This window comes from Sinocyclocheilus grahami, unplaced genomic scaffold, assembly GCF_001515645.1.
Source record: "Sinocyclocheilus grahami isolate Dianchi unplaced genomic scaffold, SAMN03320097.WGS_v1.1 scaffold178.1, whole genome shotgun sequence".
Classification (NCBI taxonomy): domain Eukaryota; kingdom Metazoa; phylum Chordata; class Actinopteri; order Cypriniformes; family Cyprinidae; genus Sinocyclocheilus; species Sinocyclocheilus grahami.
The window spans coordinates 1483883-1501049 of NW_015505357.1; the positions used below are offsets into that span (position 1 = coordinate 1483883).

A 17167-nucleotide genomic window follows, 5' to 3' on the forward strand; every position below is an offset into this window, starting at 1 on the left:
TCCGCGTACCCCCCCCCCCCCTCTTCCACTTAGACCACTCACACATTTTCTATTAAAGGACAATTTGCCCCCTTAAATTGATTTACAGGTGCATTTTTTTACCTTCATAGAGGCAAATCTTTTCTATCCTTATTAATTGTGTCATGCTTTATGTCATATTCTTAACATTCCATTAAGTGTATTAATATAATAAATAAAGCAATAAATTATGGCAAATCGAAGTGATACTATAACCACCTACTGGCGGTAAATAAAACCGCCAGTAGGTGGCGGCAAGTCACTGTCTTAATGAGCCAGGCGTCGTGTCATTCATTCATTCAGTAAAGAAGCAAAATGCTGTAGTTATGAATGGGTTTAATCACTGATTCTCCAAATCTTTCAAAGCCGCAGATTCGTTCACTAGCGAAACACCGCTGTATGTTGCTTGGAGACGCACACCAGATGATATGGATTTCGTTGCTAAATAGAACAAATGTGACAATATTATGTTTAAAATGTAGGCTACATTTAAAATGTAAAATGTTCACTTAATATTACCTTTTTTTGTTGAACTGTTGTAAAAAATTAATGGCACATTCATATACGTGTGTGTGTGTGTGTGTGTGTGTGTGTGTGTGTGTGTGTGTGTGTGTGTGTGTTTGCATAGTATATATTTTGAGCAGTTCATAAACATAAATGTTAAATACATATAAAATATAAATATATCAAATTATTTAATAAAATGTTGAATATGTGAATGTGTGTGTATAATGTGTGTAAAATTATGATATATAATGTATATAATAAATTAAGTTTTATTTAAAAATTAGGCAAATAAGAAAATAAGCATTGTATAAAAAGTGAAAAAAGCATAAAAATATCTTAAATGATAATAATATTTAATTGATATATAAACAAAAATATTAAAATATGTATTACATTAAAATGTATATATTATATTAATCTATTATATTATAAATTAAATATTTTATGTACATAAATGTATATAATAAATTAATTTTTAATATTAAAAATATTTAAAATAAAAGAATTGTTTGATGTTTCATATACATTTTAAGCAGTTTAAATATGCTATAAACATGTCATATAAATATATATATTAATTATATATTAAAATAAAAAATGTTATATGATGTATAGAATTATACACAAATGTGTAAAATTATATTCAATATATAACATAATTTAAAAATATATATATAATATAAAAAGTGTGTATAATTATGATTTCTGTTTACAATTTGTTATGTATTTATTTTATATACAGTATTTAAACTATGTAATGTGAAAATAAAAACAAATTGGTTTATACAGTACAATAAATACATTTAAAGATTCTGTAATATATTTTCTTTATATATTTTAGGCAGTTCATACATATAATTATATGATTTTTTTTTTTTTTTTTGAAGAAAATTAGGCCTAATTTTATTTATTTCTTTTGAGGTGAAATATGACTTGAACATGTTTTTGAAAGTACAATGGCACATTCTGATTGTTAAAAATGGTTGAAGTACATCATATACTAAAGAACCACTCAGTATATTAGATTCTGCTTTACTTACCATCATATTAGTTTCTATGGGACATACAATTGGGCACATCTTCAAAGACCAATGCTTTGGCATCATTAGTTCATCATTAGTTCTGCTATCCCTTCACACTCAGCTTGTTTGTAAGTTTGTCAGTTTGTTTTTTCACTAAACTGCCATGAAATCTAATTACCCTGATTAGCTTGGCTTCATTCCGAAAATAATCTGCAAATGTGACACAATGTAATTTAACAAAGTCTATTCAGCTCACAACTGCGCGAGGCAAAGGGGAGAAATGATAAGAGCGGCTGAGAGCCAATCAGAGAAGAGGGAGAGCAGCTATCGGTCATGCTAAGCCACCTGACTGGTGCTGAGAGACGCTTTGCTCGTGGCTCTGCCATTCGTTTCGACAATCAAAACACACAGGTGGAGAACAGATAGCCGTAAACTACACATTTAATGAAACGCTCCAACCATCAGATAAGAAAAAGATGCCTTTTACAAGAGATGTGAGTCCAGCGACTCCAGCCCCATGGAAAAATGGAAATGTGTGTTTGAAAGGGTGTGAGAAATAGAGGGGAAAAGGAATGGAAAGGACAAGAAAAAGGCAACATTTAAAGTATATATGTTTTTGGTAAACAAAGAAACAGATGCAGAAAGAGAGATCTTTACAAAAAGTACCATGGTACTTCTCAAATAGTATAGTATTTCCATCAGATATCATTACTGAACTGTGGTACCACAACGGTACTTTTTGTAAGAGTGATAAGACTGTAAGAAAGCACAAGCGCTAAAGCAAAATGGAAAAAACGTGAGAAACTATTTTATTAAGTACCCTGACAGGTGTCAAAACAGGGTTGAAAGAGCAGATCAGATGGCACACTTGCTGAGCACAACGGAATAATGGTGTACCGCGGGGATTCCTTTGAAGTGTTTCACGTTTTCTCCCTTTTACTGCCTTTATTTGCTTTGAAATGACTGCGGCTCTGGTGAGCCGGGAATCCAGGTTATCATGCGGTGTGCGCCCCCACAGCGCTGAATCACATAGTGGGAATGAGCTCGCAGCAAACTCACATGTTCAACTTAGAAAACTTCAAATCCATCTGACTGATGCTGAAGCATTCCACTGCGGCTTCTGCTGCAATATTTAACACTGTGCTATACTGCATTATAAATGCTTGCATGGAATGCCAGAAAATTCCACAATATGGTTATTTTTAGCATATTTAGCATATCTCTGGGAATTAGTCAAGTTAATGGTCTTGGTTCGTAACCAAAGGAGAAATTAAATTAAATGAAATAATGTGAGGTATTTGTAAATCAGATCAGCTAAAACACTGTTACAAATTAAATTCATAATGTTTCGTGTTTACTTCCAATAGTCAAATGAGATCAAATAAATGAAATGAAATATAATAATATAATAACATCTGCTGCAGTTTCTGTAAAATAACCATATCCTGGAATGATCTGTTGTTCTAAGTATGCAGCAGTATAGTCCTTAAATTGATTTACAGGTGCATTTTTTTACCTTCATAGAGGCAAATCTTTTCTATCCTTATTAATTGTGTCATGCTTTATGTCATATTCTTAACATTCCATTAAGTGTATTAATATAATAAATAAAGCAATAAATTATGGCAAATCGAAGTGATACTATAACCACCTACTGGCGGTAAATAAAACCGCCAGTAGGTGGCGGCAAGTCACTGTCTTAATGAGCCAGGCGTCGTGTCATTCATTCATTCAGTAAAGAAGCAAAATGCTGTAGTTATGAATGGGTTTAATCACTGATTCTCCAAATCTTTCAAAGCCGCAGATTCGTTCACTAGCGAAACACCGCTGTATGTTGCTTGGAGACGCACACCAGATGATATGGATTTCGTTGCTAAATAGAACAAATGTGACAATATTATGTTTAAAATGTAGGCTACATTTAAAATGTAAAATGTTCACTTAATATTACCTTTTTTTGTTGAACTGTTGTAAAAAATTAATGGCACATTTGCCATCGTTTGGATATTCAGGGAAACCTGCATTCTTGCTTGCATCTTAAACATGAAAACAATAACACGCACAGTGTGTCTGTATCGAAGAGCGTTTAAATCGATCTCGGTATATTGCTCTTCATGCTATTAAGTGAAGATCTACTTTAAAGATATATTGAACAGCAGCGCGATTTGCTAAAGCAGCATATTCAGCAGGCATCCTATCACATGCACGCTGCTTTTGTGGATGCAGTCAGTTTTGACCGCAAAAGATGAAGTAAGCTGATTGGATATCATGTATTTGACCGTAAACTTACGGCACTCCCATTTTCCTGTTTTTACATTAGAATTACATTTTGCATGTCAGAAATACGTTCGGTTTTAATGTTACTTTTCAGTTGGGGTAGAATTAAATGTTCGTACCCCAGTTTGAGAACCACTGACATAAAATAATCAACACAAGAGAATGTTTCAGGACTTCGAGTCTTGGGATTTGTTTTTCAAAACCTCCAACATCTTAAAAAACAGCCCTCATGGTACAAGAATCGACACAACAGCAAAAGTGTTAGTCTACATGTTAACAGACCAATGATAACAATAAAAAATGCAGAAAGAATACAAGAAAGCATCCCGTGTAAACAGTCCATTAGCTGGAGAAAAACAATACAAACAGCTTCTAAAAATATTTCTTATGATGTCTATTCAATGATTCACCCGTCTGTAACATGAATATAGACAAATGTCTTAATTTGGGGGCTTTTCTGATCAAATATTGAAATATATGTGATGCATTCAATTAATTAATCTGCATATCATGTAATTAATTTGAATATCATTTCAAATGGACCCACAGCTGACGTTTAGTATGAAACGGACATGGAAACACAGAGAGCTGCAGTGTGCAGTGTGTAGTATATGATTGTTGGGAAGCCGTGCGGAGGGAAAGAGGAGGGCTGTTTTTTGGCTCTGGTAGCTGGCAGCGCTGCTTTGCTAGTCTGCTGTTTGTTTTGCTCAACTGCTGCCTCTAGCAATGCTCCTGCAAGCAAAACATGATATCTGCTGCTCTTTTCTTCCTCGTTCTCTCACATTCTCTACTTCTCTCTCTCGGACTAAAGAAGCTGTGGTGCGATGCAGAGACGGTGCTCATGGAGTGTTAAGCAAAGTAAAGCCCACACTGCAAACACAGCAAATGCAGCCCACTTCTGTGGATCATCCACATTCCCTCACTTCCGAGTTGGAAATGGATTTAAATCGCATAGGAACAGAATTTGTGTTCGAACTGTTTAGGATAAATGTTCTACACTTAGAAATAAGCATTACGGTAATACTACGGTATTATATGAGACACCTAGGAGTAGATGGTATTTAACATGATCGTGATTCAGTACCATGGAACGGTCACAGCCTTTCTTTGTATGTGTAGACATGGTACCATGGTAGTCCCAAATTATTTTTGTAAAATACCACGGTACATGTATTTCAGTACCATTCAGAACCAACTAAAACAGTGCTATTGATCTTACCAAAAGTGGCTATGACGGGTTTAGTTCTGAGGTTACTCACAGTACTTCATCACAACTATTGTTAGGGTATAGTAGGAACAACAGCGCTGCATTAGCTGGTCGTTCACGCATATCACTATTGACTGAGTCCTTAAACGACTTGACAAGCCTGTTATTATGTCTAACCAATTACTATCAACAATTCAAGGGCAGCATCACCAAAATTCTTTAAATCCTAGTAGCGTTTTTAATTACATATTTTGGCAAGTCTTATCAGGGTAACAGATGAGGAACTGAGCTGCCATCTAATTAATCAGTCTGGAGCTCGTTGGCTAGTAAGGGCCAAACGGTGAGGGGGAAATAACTCGTGGATCCATCCACTCTAAGAGGAGCCTGTTGTCGAATGAAAGGGACTTTGAAGTCTAAAAGGGCTTTAGAGTGTCCGCCCACACGGGGCTCGAAAATAGAGCGCCACTCAAAACTTAGCAAGATGTGGCTTAATACAAACCGATATGTGTTAGCAAACCTGGAGACCAGTTACTCATAGTGATATCGATTATATAAGACATTTCCATATGGCTACTAGGGAAAATACAACAATTTAAAATTGACCAGTGGGTGTTTCAGTTTTAAGGAACAGGCTTTGGGTTCACCTGCCTTGGACTGAACATACTTCTTAGTTCATTCAGGTATTGAAATGCTATATATATTTAGAGATGCTATTTTAGGAAAAATATTGAGATTTTACTGTGAAACAGCATAAGCACAACATGTTTTCAACAGGCTAACTGTAGCACCACTGTTGAAAAAATTGCTAATTGCTATTGATAATTGAAAAAGGGCAACAATTGCCAAAGACAGCTATCTGAATGTGCATGGACGAAGCAATGATGCTTTAAAGTAAACAACTTAATGATTTAACCATGCAAACAGCTAAATCACAACATGCTTTCAGTATGCTAATCCCAGTACTGCCAAAAAAAAATTCAACAAATATCAGTATAAGTAAAATAGATCCAAATATCAGTATATCACTAGAAGTAGAAATCTACATAAACTAGGTTCATACAAACATGAATGTATGTGGATGAAGAGACAATGCTTTGAAGGAAATTATTTTAGAGACATAACTGAGATGATTTTACTGTGCACACATGCTAACAGCTAAAGTAGAACATTCTTTTAGCATGATAAAGTGAAAAATATGAAAGTTAATAAACGAACAACAACAAAACAAAAAAAATTTAAATTTTAAATTTTCAGGAAAAAAAAATCTATAAGAACTAGGTTGGTTGTTGGATGACTAGCAAACAAATTGTTCATCTTAACCCATCCTAGCTGCTAACTGCTATTGCTAAATGTGTATGGATGAAGCAACCATGCTACCAACAAGGCGAATTAAATGTAAAGATGGAACTTCTTTGATATAATTTTACCACGTAATCATGCTAAATGGCTAAAGCACACTTTTAAATATGCTTTTAGCATGCTAACGAAAGCACTTCCACCAAAAATGTTCAGCAAAAACCATGTATACGTAAGTAAATCTGTATAAGCTAATTGCTAACTGTTGATATTTGCTACACAATAGCTAATTTATAACGTAGCATGAAAAGGATTTGCATTCTTAGCAAATACAGTAAAAAATCGTATTGACTAAAACTGGACTAAGTTAAAACAGCATGAGAAACCCGGTCCTGGCCCCGTATTCTTGGGCACCACCCAAGAAGTTGCAAGTGCTCGCGCCATCTCCTTGACTCCTGAATGTAAAATTCATCCTCGGTCTCCATTAGGCAGACAGACGCTGAGGCATCTGGAAATTAAGATTTAATACACTTTGAATAATTAAAGCCACAGATCAGTGGCAGCCCTAGATCCCTCCGAGAGACCCAGTGCCAGAGAGAATGGGAACTGAGGGGCTTTGAGCTCTACTTGCAACACAGCGGGATGGACCGGCATCAAACAACAAAGGTGAGGGTGTGTGGCGGGGTCCCCGTTTCTGCTAATTGCCTTTCTGATTTATTGATTAATTACGATGAACACTCGTCGTCGTTATCCCGAGAGGATGAGGCGACGGGGTAGGATGAAGGTAGCATTTGATATGGAGTCACTCGAGGAACTGAAATGGCACGAGGTGAGGCATGCGCTCTTGGCACAGCTGCTGCAATACTGATCCAGAGAACGGCTTCTCTGAGCTCCGTCCTCGGCATGGGAGACAGGAATTTGCAGAGTGTTTGTGGGAGCTCTCTTTGAGAGAGGGAATGAGTGAGAGAGAGAGAGGGAGCGAAGGATGAAAAAACACCTGACAGCGAAACGGGACAGACGGTAAATCAGAGCTGGATGGAGTTGGGAAGCCAGAAGTGGATGCTGCTCTCCACATGCATTAGGAAACAAAGACCAGATCAAACCTGTGCAAGTGCAATTCAGTTTAGTGCTAGAGGTCAGTGAGGAAGATATGGCCGGCCCATTAAGAATCTAATTCAGTGTTTATGTATTCTATTCATATTATGCATGTGCTATAAGAGACATGCATACATATTGAAGATTAAATCAAGGTCTGACACAAAAGCATCACGTCCTACATAACCGAAAACTAAGATGCTGCAAATTGGAACATGGCACTATGTTTGGACAAGAAAAAAATTAAATAGGACGTCTTGGGTCATTTTTCATCTAAACTGTACGATAAGACATGTCCAGGTCACATTTTACCCAAAAATCAAAAGCAATAAAAATTATTTTAAAATGATATATTTATGATAATGTATATAATATATTAATACAACTAATCATATTAAGAAGTAAATAAATAAAAAATTATATTGTACATAAAGTAAATTAAACTGATTTAATTACTATTATTTTATTGCAACAATATTTTCATAATAATAATTAACAAAATTGCCCCAAATGATCATTACCATGTGTTTGGATGTGTTTTTTTTAAGTCTCATTATTCTTATTGATGATTTTGATTAGATTCTCATTAATATAAAACATCATAAATCTGCATAAATATAATTATTTTTTGTTACAGTAATGAGTATGAGTTTTTTTTTATTTTTGCTTTACATTAATATGAAATGTGCACAGTAGTCATAAAATATAATCACAATTTATTATTATTATATATATGGGCCAATCTATGACTTGAATAAACAACTGGTTAAAGATAATATTTAACTAGTTACTTTTCCAAACATTAATAAATCAATTACTTTTCTGCAGATGCACACAAGACTCAGTTTCTATTATTTTAACAGTTTAAAGCTTTATGGACCAAACACAGACATTATGAAGGATCTAAAAATGAAATTACGGGCTCCGGTGACAAAATGAAATCTAAATGTCTTCTCATTTTTAATTAAGTCTCTGAAAGCAAAAAGGAAGAAAGTATAAACACGATGGATGTCCTGATAAAAAAGTCTCTGATCAACTCAACTGTGCAGCTTCCATATTCGGCAGCAGCATATTAGTGATACTGATTATAATTGAAGCTGTGAAAGCCGGAGAATATAGCCTTCTTTCAAGAAGACAAAAGAATGACTTGTTTTTGGTGTCTGTGTAGGCTTTCTTTGAATTATCTTCCTGCTGACAACTATATTACCGTCTTATGTCCTCGTACCACCCAGGAAAGCTTTTGAAACGCTATGGATAAAATATTTGCGGGAAGCAGTGCAAGTTATTTTATTACCAAACAACAATGTAGGTACAATAGCTTTGAGCAGAAAGCTTTTAATGCTAACAGCTCCGAATGAATTATGAGAGCTATATACTGTCCTATTTACACTACAAGTCTTAAAACCACACATGCACCCAACTGGTGACAAACACCCCCACAATCCTTTGCTGTTTCTGCTATTATCATGGGTGACATGTCTTTGTTTATAAGAGCAAATGCAAGGCAGAGCATTACTGAATCGCAGGATCCCACGGGTGCATCGAGCAGTTCCTTGGCGATATACCACCCTATGACTTATTTATCAAAACCCCCATTTGTCTCATCGGAGACGCACACTAATGAGTCTCAAATGAGCGGGAGAACGCAGCCGTAACACCAGTTTCATCATCCTTAAAACAAACTCCATTCATTACGCTTATGAACAGGGCGACTGCATCTCAAAAGGGTTGGATGAAAGCAACTACGGCAATCTTGGGTTCCCAAGGTGGGTCAGCGGCTTTCATTCAGTCTCTCTGGTCCATTTACGGACAACCAATGTTGGCACATTATGAGCGTGCCTGCATATCAACACATGCTGTATAGGCTGGAAACAGAAAACAGCGTGATGCACACCGACTCCACTATTAATCCAAAACGATGCTGAACGCAGGACACATTTCAATATTCCGGCTCTGCACGACCTTCGGTGCGGATCTGTGAAATGGTCGGGCACTTTTGGCACTAGCAAAGGGCAAAACCGCTGTCCAAGTGTGACTAAATGAGCTACTGGCCGACAGCTGGGTTCACAAATAATGAATGCTGGAACAAATGTGTTAGCGGCGCTATTTGTTTGTTTGTTTATATGTATGTTTGTTTATTTCTCCTTGTGGATTCCTCAAGTGTGGCTTACTGAAGCAATTTTCCGCCTGGTCAGATTTAATGTGTTCCTCTGTTTATCCGCTGTCAGGCAAATGTTGATTTATATACATTTGATTTGCAAATGTGACTCATTACGCTCTGTGACGGCATGGTTTATCTTTCATATCTTCGCGAGGATGTTTGGCTACTTTTTAAGGTAAGGTTATTCGGAGACTAAGTTTTAATAATGGCAGAGATAAAGTAATTCTGAAAGGGACTGAGGGAACTGTATTTGCGGATGTATATGTGGAAAAGCCTGCCTATAACTTGTTGAAAGAAAGAAAGAAAGAATTATTATTATTATTATCATCATCATCATCATTATTAACATTAACATAATCATCATCATCATTATTAACATTATCATTAATATTATTTTCTTCTCAAGTGTGGCTCACTAAAGCAATTTTCTCTTGGTCAGATTGAATGAGTTCACCTGTTTATTCCCTGTCAATAATAATAATAATAATAATCATCATCATCTTTTATATATATATTTTTAAGTTTTAGGCTTTTGAATAATTTTTCTAGAGTGAACATTGTGATATATAATTTTTAATAAAGGTTTATCTGCAAATACAGTTTCCATAAATACAACCACAAAAATCATTTGTTATTATTACTTTAAGAATTATTTACTTAAAGCATTATAATATGATTGTTATTATTATTATTCAAAATATTATTTGTTTACTTCTTATTATTATTATTATCAAACAGTATAAAAGTAGACTCTGGAATGACAACATGTTAACCTTATGTTTACTTTTGTAGTCATCACCAGATTTCTTCTAAGATTCCAGAAATACTGTCTAGGTAGACACCTTCACTCGCTTTTGACACCCCACTGCAGATAATAATGAAAAGCAATCTCCGAAATCTCACGTCAACCACTGGTTATTAACCGCCGCTACCTGAAGATACCAGATCCGAAACACCTATCCTTCACTCCCTGCCTCAATTCCACACATTCAACCCCAAAACCCTACCAGTGTCTCCACCCAATAAACACCACACCACCAACCGCCATGTCAAGAGCATTTTTACAGTGTTTATTACTCTCTACACACGTCATGGCAACTTCTTCATGACCTCATGTCAGGATATGACGTAATGACATCTAGCTACTGTCCAAATGAATCATCTATAATATAATAATCTAGGTGTAATACTAACTGTCAAAGATAGACTATTTTCTAGCTCAAGGATTATACTTAATGAATTTACATTTATTTATGTAGCAGACGCTTTTAACCAGAGCGACTTAAAAAAAAGAATTTGCTTAATAAAATATCATCTTAATGAAAAACTGTGTCCTTGATATTTGCATTATGCAGTAACCATTCTACAAAATCAATAGAGCTATCGAGGCCCTTATACATTATGAATATAGTCAAGGATAAAGGGTTAAAGACATTTTGCTGCACATTGCGCTTAACTGCTTTCTTTAGCATTGACTCTATTCACAATAATAAATAAATAAATAACTCACAAAAATACAAAAAAACAATTAAAATCATGAAAACTGAAACACAAAAATAATGTAAAATATTTTTTTATTTGTTGTTATTATTATTATTATATGTTAATATGATAACATAATGTCAACACATTATTATTATTAAATACTACTACTAATAACAAATATTATTATTTTAATTGATATTTTTAAAACAGCAACAACAACAATAATAACATTAATAATATTATTACTATTATAAATTAAGTGTATATAATAAGACTTACATTAACAAAAATTACGGTGTACAGCAGTGGCTACTACTCAGGTGCAAGATACAAATGCATTGAGCTGGGATCTGAAATCAACTAATACTGAGGAATTGGATACTGCAGCACAGCAGGAAGGTGTTAGGGAGTGAACAGCGATAAGGCTGTGTGGAAAATGGTAAACATTTATGTACATTACACCCAAATGCCCCTCTCAACAGCGAAAGCACTGTTTAACAGCTGCAGAGCGCGTGAACAGCCCCCTGGTCGACCCGAAGTGGTTTGAGATACAAATGCTCCCCTGAGATGACTTCGGCAGTCGAGAACGGGCATGTGGAGGATTGATGCGTGTGTGCGTCGGTAATCATAACCCACTGTATACGTGTAATGCCGCCTCACACACTTCCAGAGCTCATACGAAAAGGAGGGAGAGATGTGATTGATATCGGTTTTTATGCAAATGTAGCATTTGTAAATGTATAACACGATACAATTTGCATAGTCATTCAGTCAGTGCTGTTTATAAGTGCATTAATCCAGCACCGCTCTCCTTAGAACAGCTGCTCACACAAAGCCAGCGCAAAAAGAACAACGCTCGCAAATGGGACATGACCGCCCATGTGTGCATCTGCACCCCTGGATTTGTTGGTGATGGGTCGCAAACATGAAAAGCAATTTTCGTTTAAATGAAAGGCGAGATGTGTGCAGAAAGTGCTTTGCGTGTAAATGTATGTATTGTATTGGACAGACTGACCTCAGACATGTTGACGCGGCCCTCCTGGAAAGAGCAGTCATTGGCATTGTGGGTACACATGTGTCGATATTTGCACCAGTGGCATGGAAAGGAGCCATTCACACAGGAGAGACACCTATCAAGAAGAGACAGCGAGAGAAAAATAGCATTATTCAGTCATTAATGGCCACATATAGATGCACTGTATATCAAACCATGACATTTTCAAACTACTGTACACACTCACATTTTTCACTAGTTATATCATTAACTTGTTCTCAGAGCACTTTCGTAACTACATAGCAAAGCCCTAACACCAACCCAGAACACCCCGGCAACTGCATAGCAACGCACAAAAAATTATTCAGAACTCGAATCGAATCGATTATTTGCGCAGCCCTATTCAGAACTCATTAGAACCCACCTAGCAAAGCGACAGCAATCACCAGAATGCTCAAACAACTGTATTGCAGCACACTAAAACTACCCAAAACACCCTAGCAATCACATAATGATGTGCTAAAACACTCAGGACACCTTAGCAACACCCTAACAACAACTCAGAACACCCTAGCATTTGTATAGTAACTTACTTACAACCACTAAGCCCTAGCAACCACAACTCAGTAATAACAACAAAGCCCTGGCAACCACCCAAAACACCCTAGCAACTACACAGCAATGCACTAAAACATTTAGAACACCGTAGCAATACCCCAGAAACAACTCAGAACACCATAACATTCGTATGACTCACTAAACACAAAGCCCTAGCAACCACCCAGAACACCCTAGGAACCGCAAAACAATGTGCTAAAACGCACACAACACCTTAGCAACTCCCCAGTAACAACGCAGAACACCCTAGCATTCACACAGCAATTTACTAACAACCACTAAGTCTGAGAAACCATCCAAAACACCCTACCAACCAAACAGCAATGTGCTAACACAACCAGAACACCTTAGCAACACCATAGAAACCACCCAGAACACCCTAACAACCACAGAACAATGAGCTAAAACACCCTTGCAAATATACAGCAATACACGGGAAGTTGTGGCCTAATGGTTAGAGAGTCGGACTCGTAACCCAAAGGTTACGGGTTCGAGTCTGGTACCGGCAGGGATTGTAGTTGGGAGTGAATGTACAGCGCGCTCTCTCTCCCACAATCAATACCACGACTGAGGTACCCTTGAGCAAGGCACCAAACCCCCATCTGCTCCCCGGGCGCCGCAGAAAAAAAATGGCTGCCCTCTGCTGTGTGTGTGTGTTCACGGTCTGTGTGTGTGTTCACTGTTGTGTGTGTGCACCTTGGATGGGATAAGTGCAGAGCACTAATTCCGAGTATGTCACCATACTTGGCCACACGTCACGTCACTTCACTTTTATGCACTAGGCAAGGCAAGTTTATTTAAATAGCACATTTCATACACAATGGTAATTTAAAGTGCTTAACATAAAAGAAAATAAAAAAAATATATATAGAGAGGTTTAAGATGAATTTAAAACAGTTAAGAATAGAAAATGATTATACATAAAATATAGTGCAATCAGTTCGGACATTGCACAGTGCTCATTCAATAAATGCTCAGCTCAACAGATGAGTTTTAAGTCTGCATTTAAATGTGACTAATGTTTTAGCACATCTGATCTCTTCTGGAGGCCGATTCCAACTGCGGGCGGCATAATAACTAAAAGCACATTCCCCTTGTTTTGTGTGAACCCTCGGTATTTCTAACTGACTCGAACCTAATGATGTGAGTGGTCTGTTAGGTTTATATTCAGTGAACATATCTGCTATGTATTTAGGTTCTAGGCCATTGAGTGATTTATAAACGAGTAAAAGTACTTTAAAATCAATCCTAAATTTAACTGGAAGCCAGCGTAATACCTGAGGACTGGTGTGATATGCTCAGATTTTCTGGTTCTAGTCAGAATTCTGGCAGCAGCGTTCTGGATGCACTAAAACACTCAGAACACCTTAGCAACACCCCAGCAACAACTCAGAACACCCTAGCATTCGTATAGCAACTCACTAACCACAAAGCCCTAGCAACCATCCAGATCACCCTAGCAATCACAAAACAATGCGCTAAAACGCACAGAACACCTTAGAAACACCCCAGTACCAACACAACACACCCTAGTATTCCTACAGCAACCACAACAACCACAAAGCCCTAGACACCACCCAAAACACCCTAATAACCAAAACTCACTAACATAGCAACCATAGAACAATGAGCTAAAATGCTCAGAAAACCTAGCAACACCCTAGCACCCACTCCGAAGACCCTAGCAGCCACATAATGTACTGAAACAACCGGAACACCTTAGTAACACCCTAGCATACACCCAGAACACCCTAGCAACAATAGAACAATGAGCTAAATTGCTCAGAACACCTAGCAACACCCTAGCACCCCCTCCGAAGACCCTAGCAACCACATAATGTACTGAAACACTCAGAACACCTTAGTAACACCCTAGCATCCACCCAGAACACCCTCTAGTCGCAACAATAGAACAATGAGTTAAAATGCTTAGAACACCTTAGCAACACATTAACACCCGCTCCGAAGACGCTAGCAACCACATAATGTACTGAAACAACCAGAACACCTTAGTAACACGCTAGCATCCACCAAGAGCACCCTAGCAACAATAGAACAATGAGCTAAAACATTCAGACCACCTTAGCAACAGCCTAGCACCCACTCAGAAGACCCTAGCAACCACATAATGCACTGAAACAATCAGAACACCTTAGTAACACCCTAGTATCCCCCCAGAACACCCTAACAACCACAGAACAATGAGCTAAAACACTCAGAACACATTAGCAACACCCTATCACCCACCCAGAACCCCCTAGCAACTGCATAACAACACACTAAAAACTCTGAACACCTATGCGACCATCTATCAGTGCCCTAGCAATACACTAAAGACACTTAGACCACTATTTATTAATTTAGCGCCCTAGCAACCATCCATTACACCCTATTTCCAAGATGGTTTTTCAAATGAATCTAGTTATTTTACGTCTTCTCTTTCCCTTTCTCAATACTTTTCATCTTTCAAGCAGAGGTGACGGAGAGCAGGTGGTGTGAGATGGACAGAAAGGGAGACAGATCAAAGAGAGTGAACGAACGCTTTCATCAAAAGATATCAGAAAAGAAAACCAAAAACACACAAACACAATCCATTCATTCAGGCATTGCACACAGAAAATGACCACAGAGCAAAGCTTCACATTCAACAGTTTAAAATGACTCATTTACATCAATAACACTGATGATTTGTTCAGTTAAGACATTTAACGACTGAGCCCACATCTGACAGAGTTGGCACCTCAAGGTGAAAAAAATAAGAATGCCAGACACGTCACAAACAACACTGATCTGTCAACTTTCCACACACTGCACCGAGACAAAGATGTAGGTTGGTTTCGTTGCTATGGTTACAGAGGAAGATTTTGTTGGCGTTTGGCAGGGGAGGACAAGGACTCTGATCTGTACTCTAGTCTCATACTCTAGTCATGTCTCAAAAAGTCATAATAGAAGAGTTGCGTGGGAGCAGTTTCTTATCACGCGTTCGCCATGAACTCCAGAATGAATTGAGCTTGACATAAGTGGTGGAAACAGATTTGTGCAGCACTTCTAAACCATTTCACAACTGTATATTAAAGGTGAAGTGAGTAATTTCTGCACCACTAGTGTCACCAAATAGAACAGATTTCCAGAACGCTCCCTCTTTCTGCCATTGGACATTAAAGACAAAATAAAAAACTGTTAAAGGTCATTTAAAAAAAAATTATAATAAAAAATAAATAATGAATGGCACACACACACATATATATATAAATCGCATTTTACTATAATTATGAATATATTATTATTATTATTTTAATCAAATGTAAACAAAATAAATATTCGAATGCTATAATTCAATAATACTATAGAACTGTAAAGTAATAGTTTTGCCATATTTGTATATTAGAATATATTATCAGACAATTAATTATATCTACTATTTCTGTTATTTTTACTATTATTATTATTATTATTATTATTATCATCATATTATGTGACTACTATAATTAACTCTAATTGATTCACGCACAAATGAATCGTTCAGAATATTGTGCAAGAATTAAACAGGGTTGTTTTTAAATTCATGACGAGTTTAACAAAAAGAGTATTTTAATACAAAATTGAAATACAAAGTGACATGGAACACCTTTAAATTACTTCATTAAATAAAGAAACCAATTTGCTCAAATAAAAAGAGCTTCGAGCGCTACAACTCAAATTCTGAAGTACGGTCTACACACAGTGTAGTATTTCCACAGTATTGTAAAACACACTTCGTGAGCTGCATGTAGCTCACCGCTCCCAAATTCTCCTCAGACGCCCAGTGCTTTTCTCATATCATGAAAAGGCTTCTGCGGTCAGCGAGAGCGTCACAAAGAGGCGAGAAGTGCGCTCTACGCCTCTTCCCCTGTCTGTGCCAAATGTTCAAAGGCTTACGCTCACGTCCGCTGCTGGTGCATGATAAAGCTTTCTCCTCACTCCGCTCCGACTACATGAGACACAAGAGCTGCTGAATTAAAGGACTGGTTGAACCTGACGAAGAGAAATAGAGAGATTCTAAGGGAGACGAATGAAAAAGAGGGTGAGAAAAGGAGAAAAACAAAGATGCAGCAACAAAAAAAGGAACAGAGAGGGAGAGAGAAAGGGAAGAGAGCAAAGCAAAACAGGCTAGAGGAAGAAAGAGAGGGGAAGAAAGAGGAGAAAAGAGAGAGAGGCGCAGGGAAGCAACCACTAATGAATGTCACATTGGCACACTTTGATCTTGTATTATTCAGATCTTACTTCCTGAAGAGGCACCTACATTACAACCCATCACTGCTGACACGCACCTCAAAAGCACCATGTCCTCCTCCTCACTGCCTTTACAGAACTGTGAAACAAATCAAACGATTTTGTGACAAAATACACTTTTCTTTCTTTTCCCCCTGAACTCCACAGATGCGCAATAATGGTAATAACCAGATGTCACAATTATAAATGTGTATATATATATATATATATATATA

The 17167-nt window shown here is 37.0% G+C and overlaps 1 protein-coding gene across 1 annotated transcript in view; it reads right to left on the reverse strand.

Moving 5' to 3' along the window:
* Window positions 1-17167, reverse strand: part of LOC107594031 (plexin-A1-like) — a 235444-nt gene that overhangs the window by 88797 nt on the left and 129480 nt on the right. The window contains exon 9 of the mRNA XM_016283960.1: window positions 12084-12198. Within this exon, the coding sequence (XP_016139446.1) occupies window positions 12084-12198 (115 nt within the window). The remainder of the gene's footprint in view (window positions 1-12083; window positions 12199-17167) is intronic.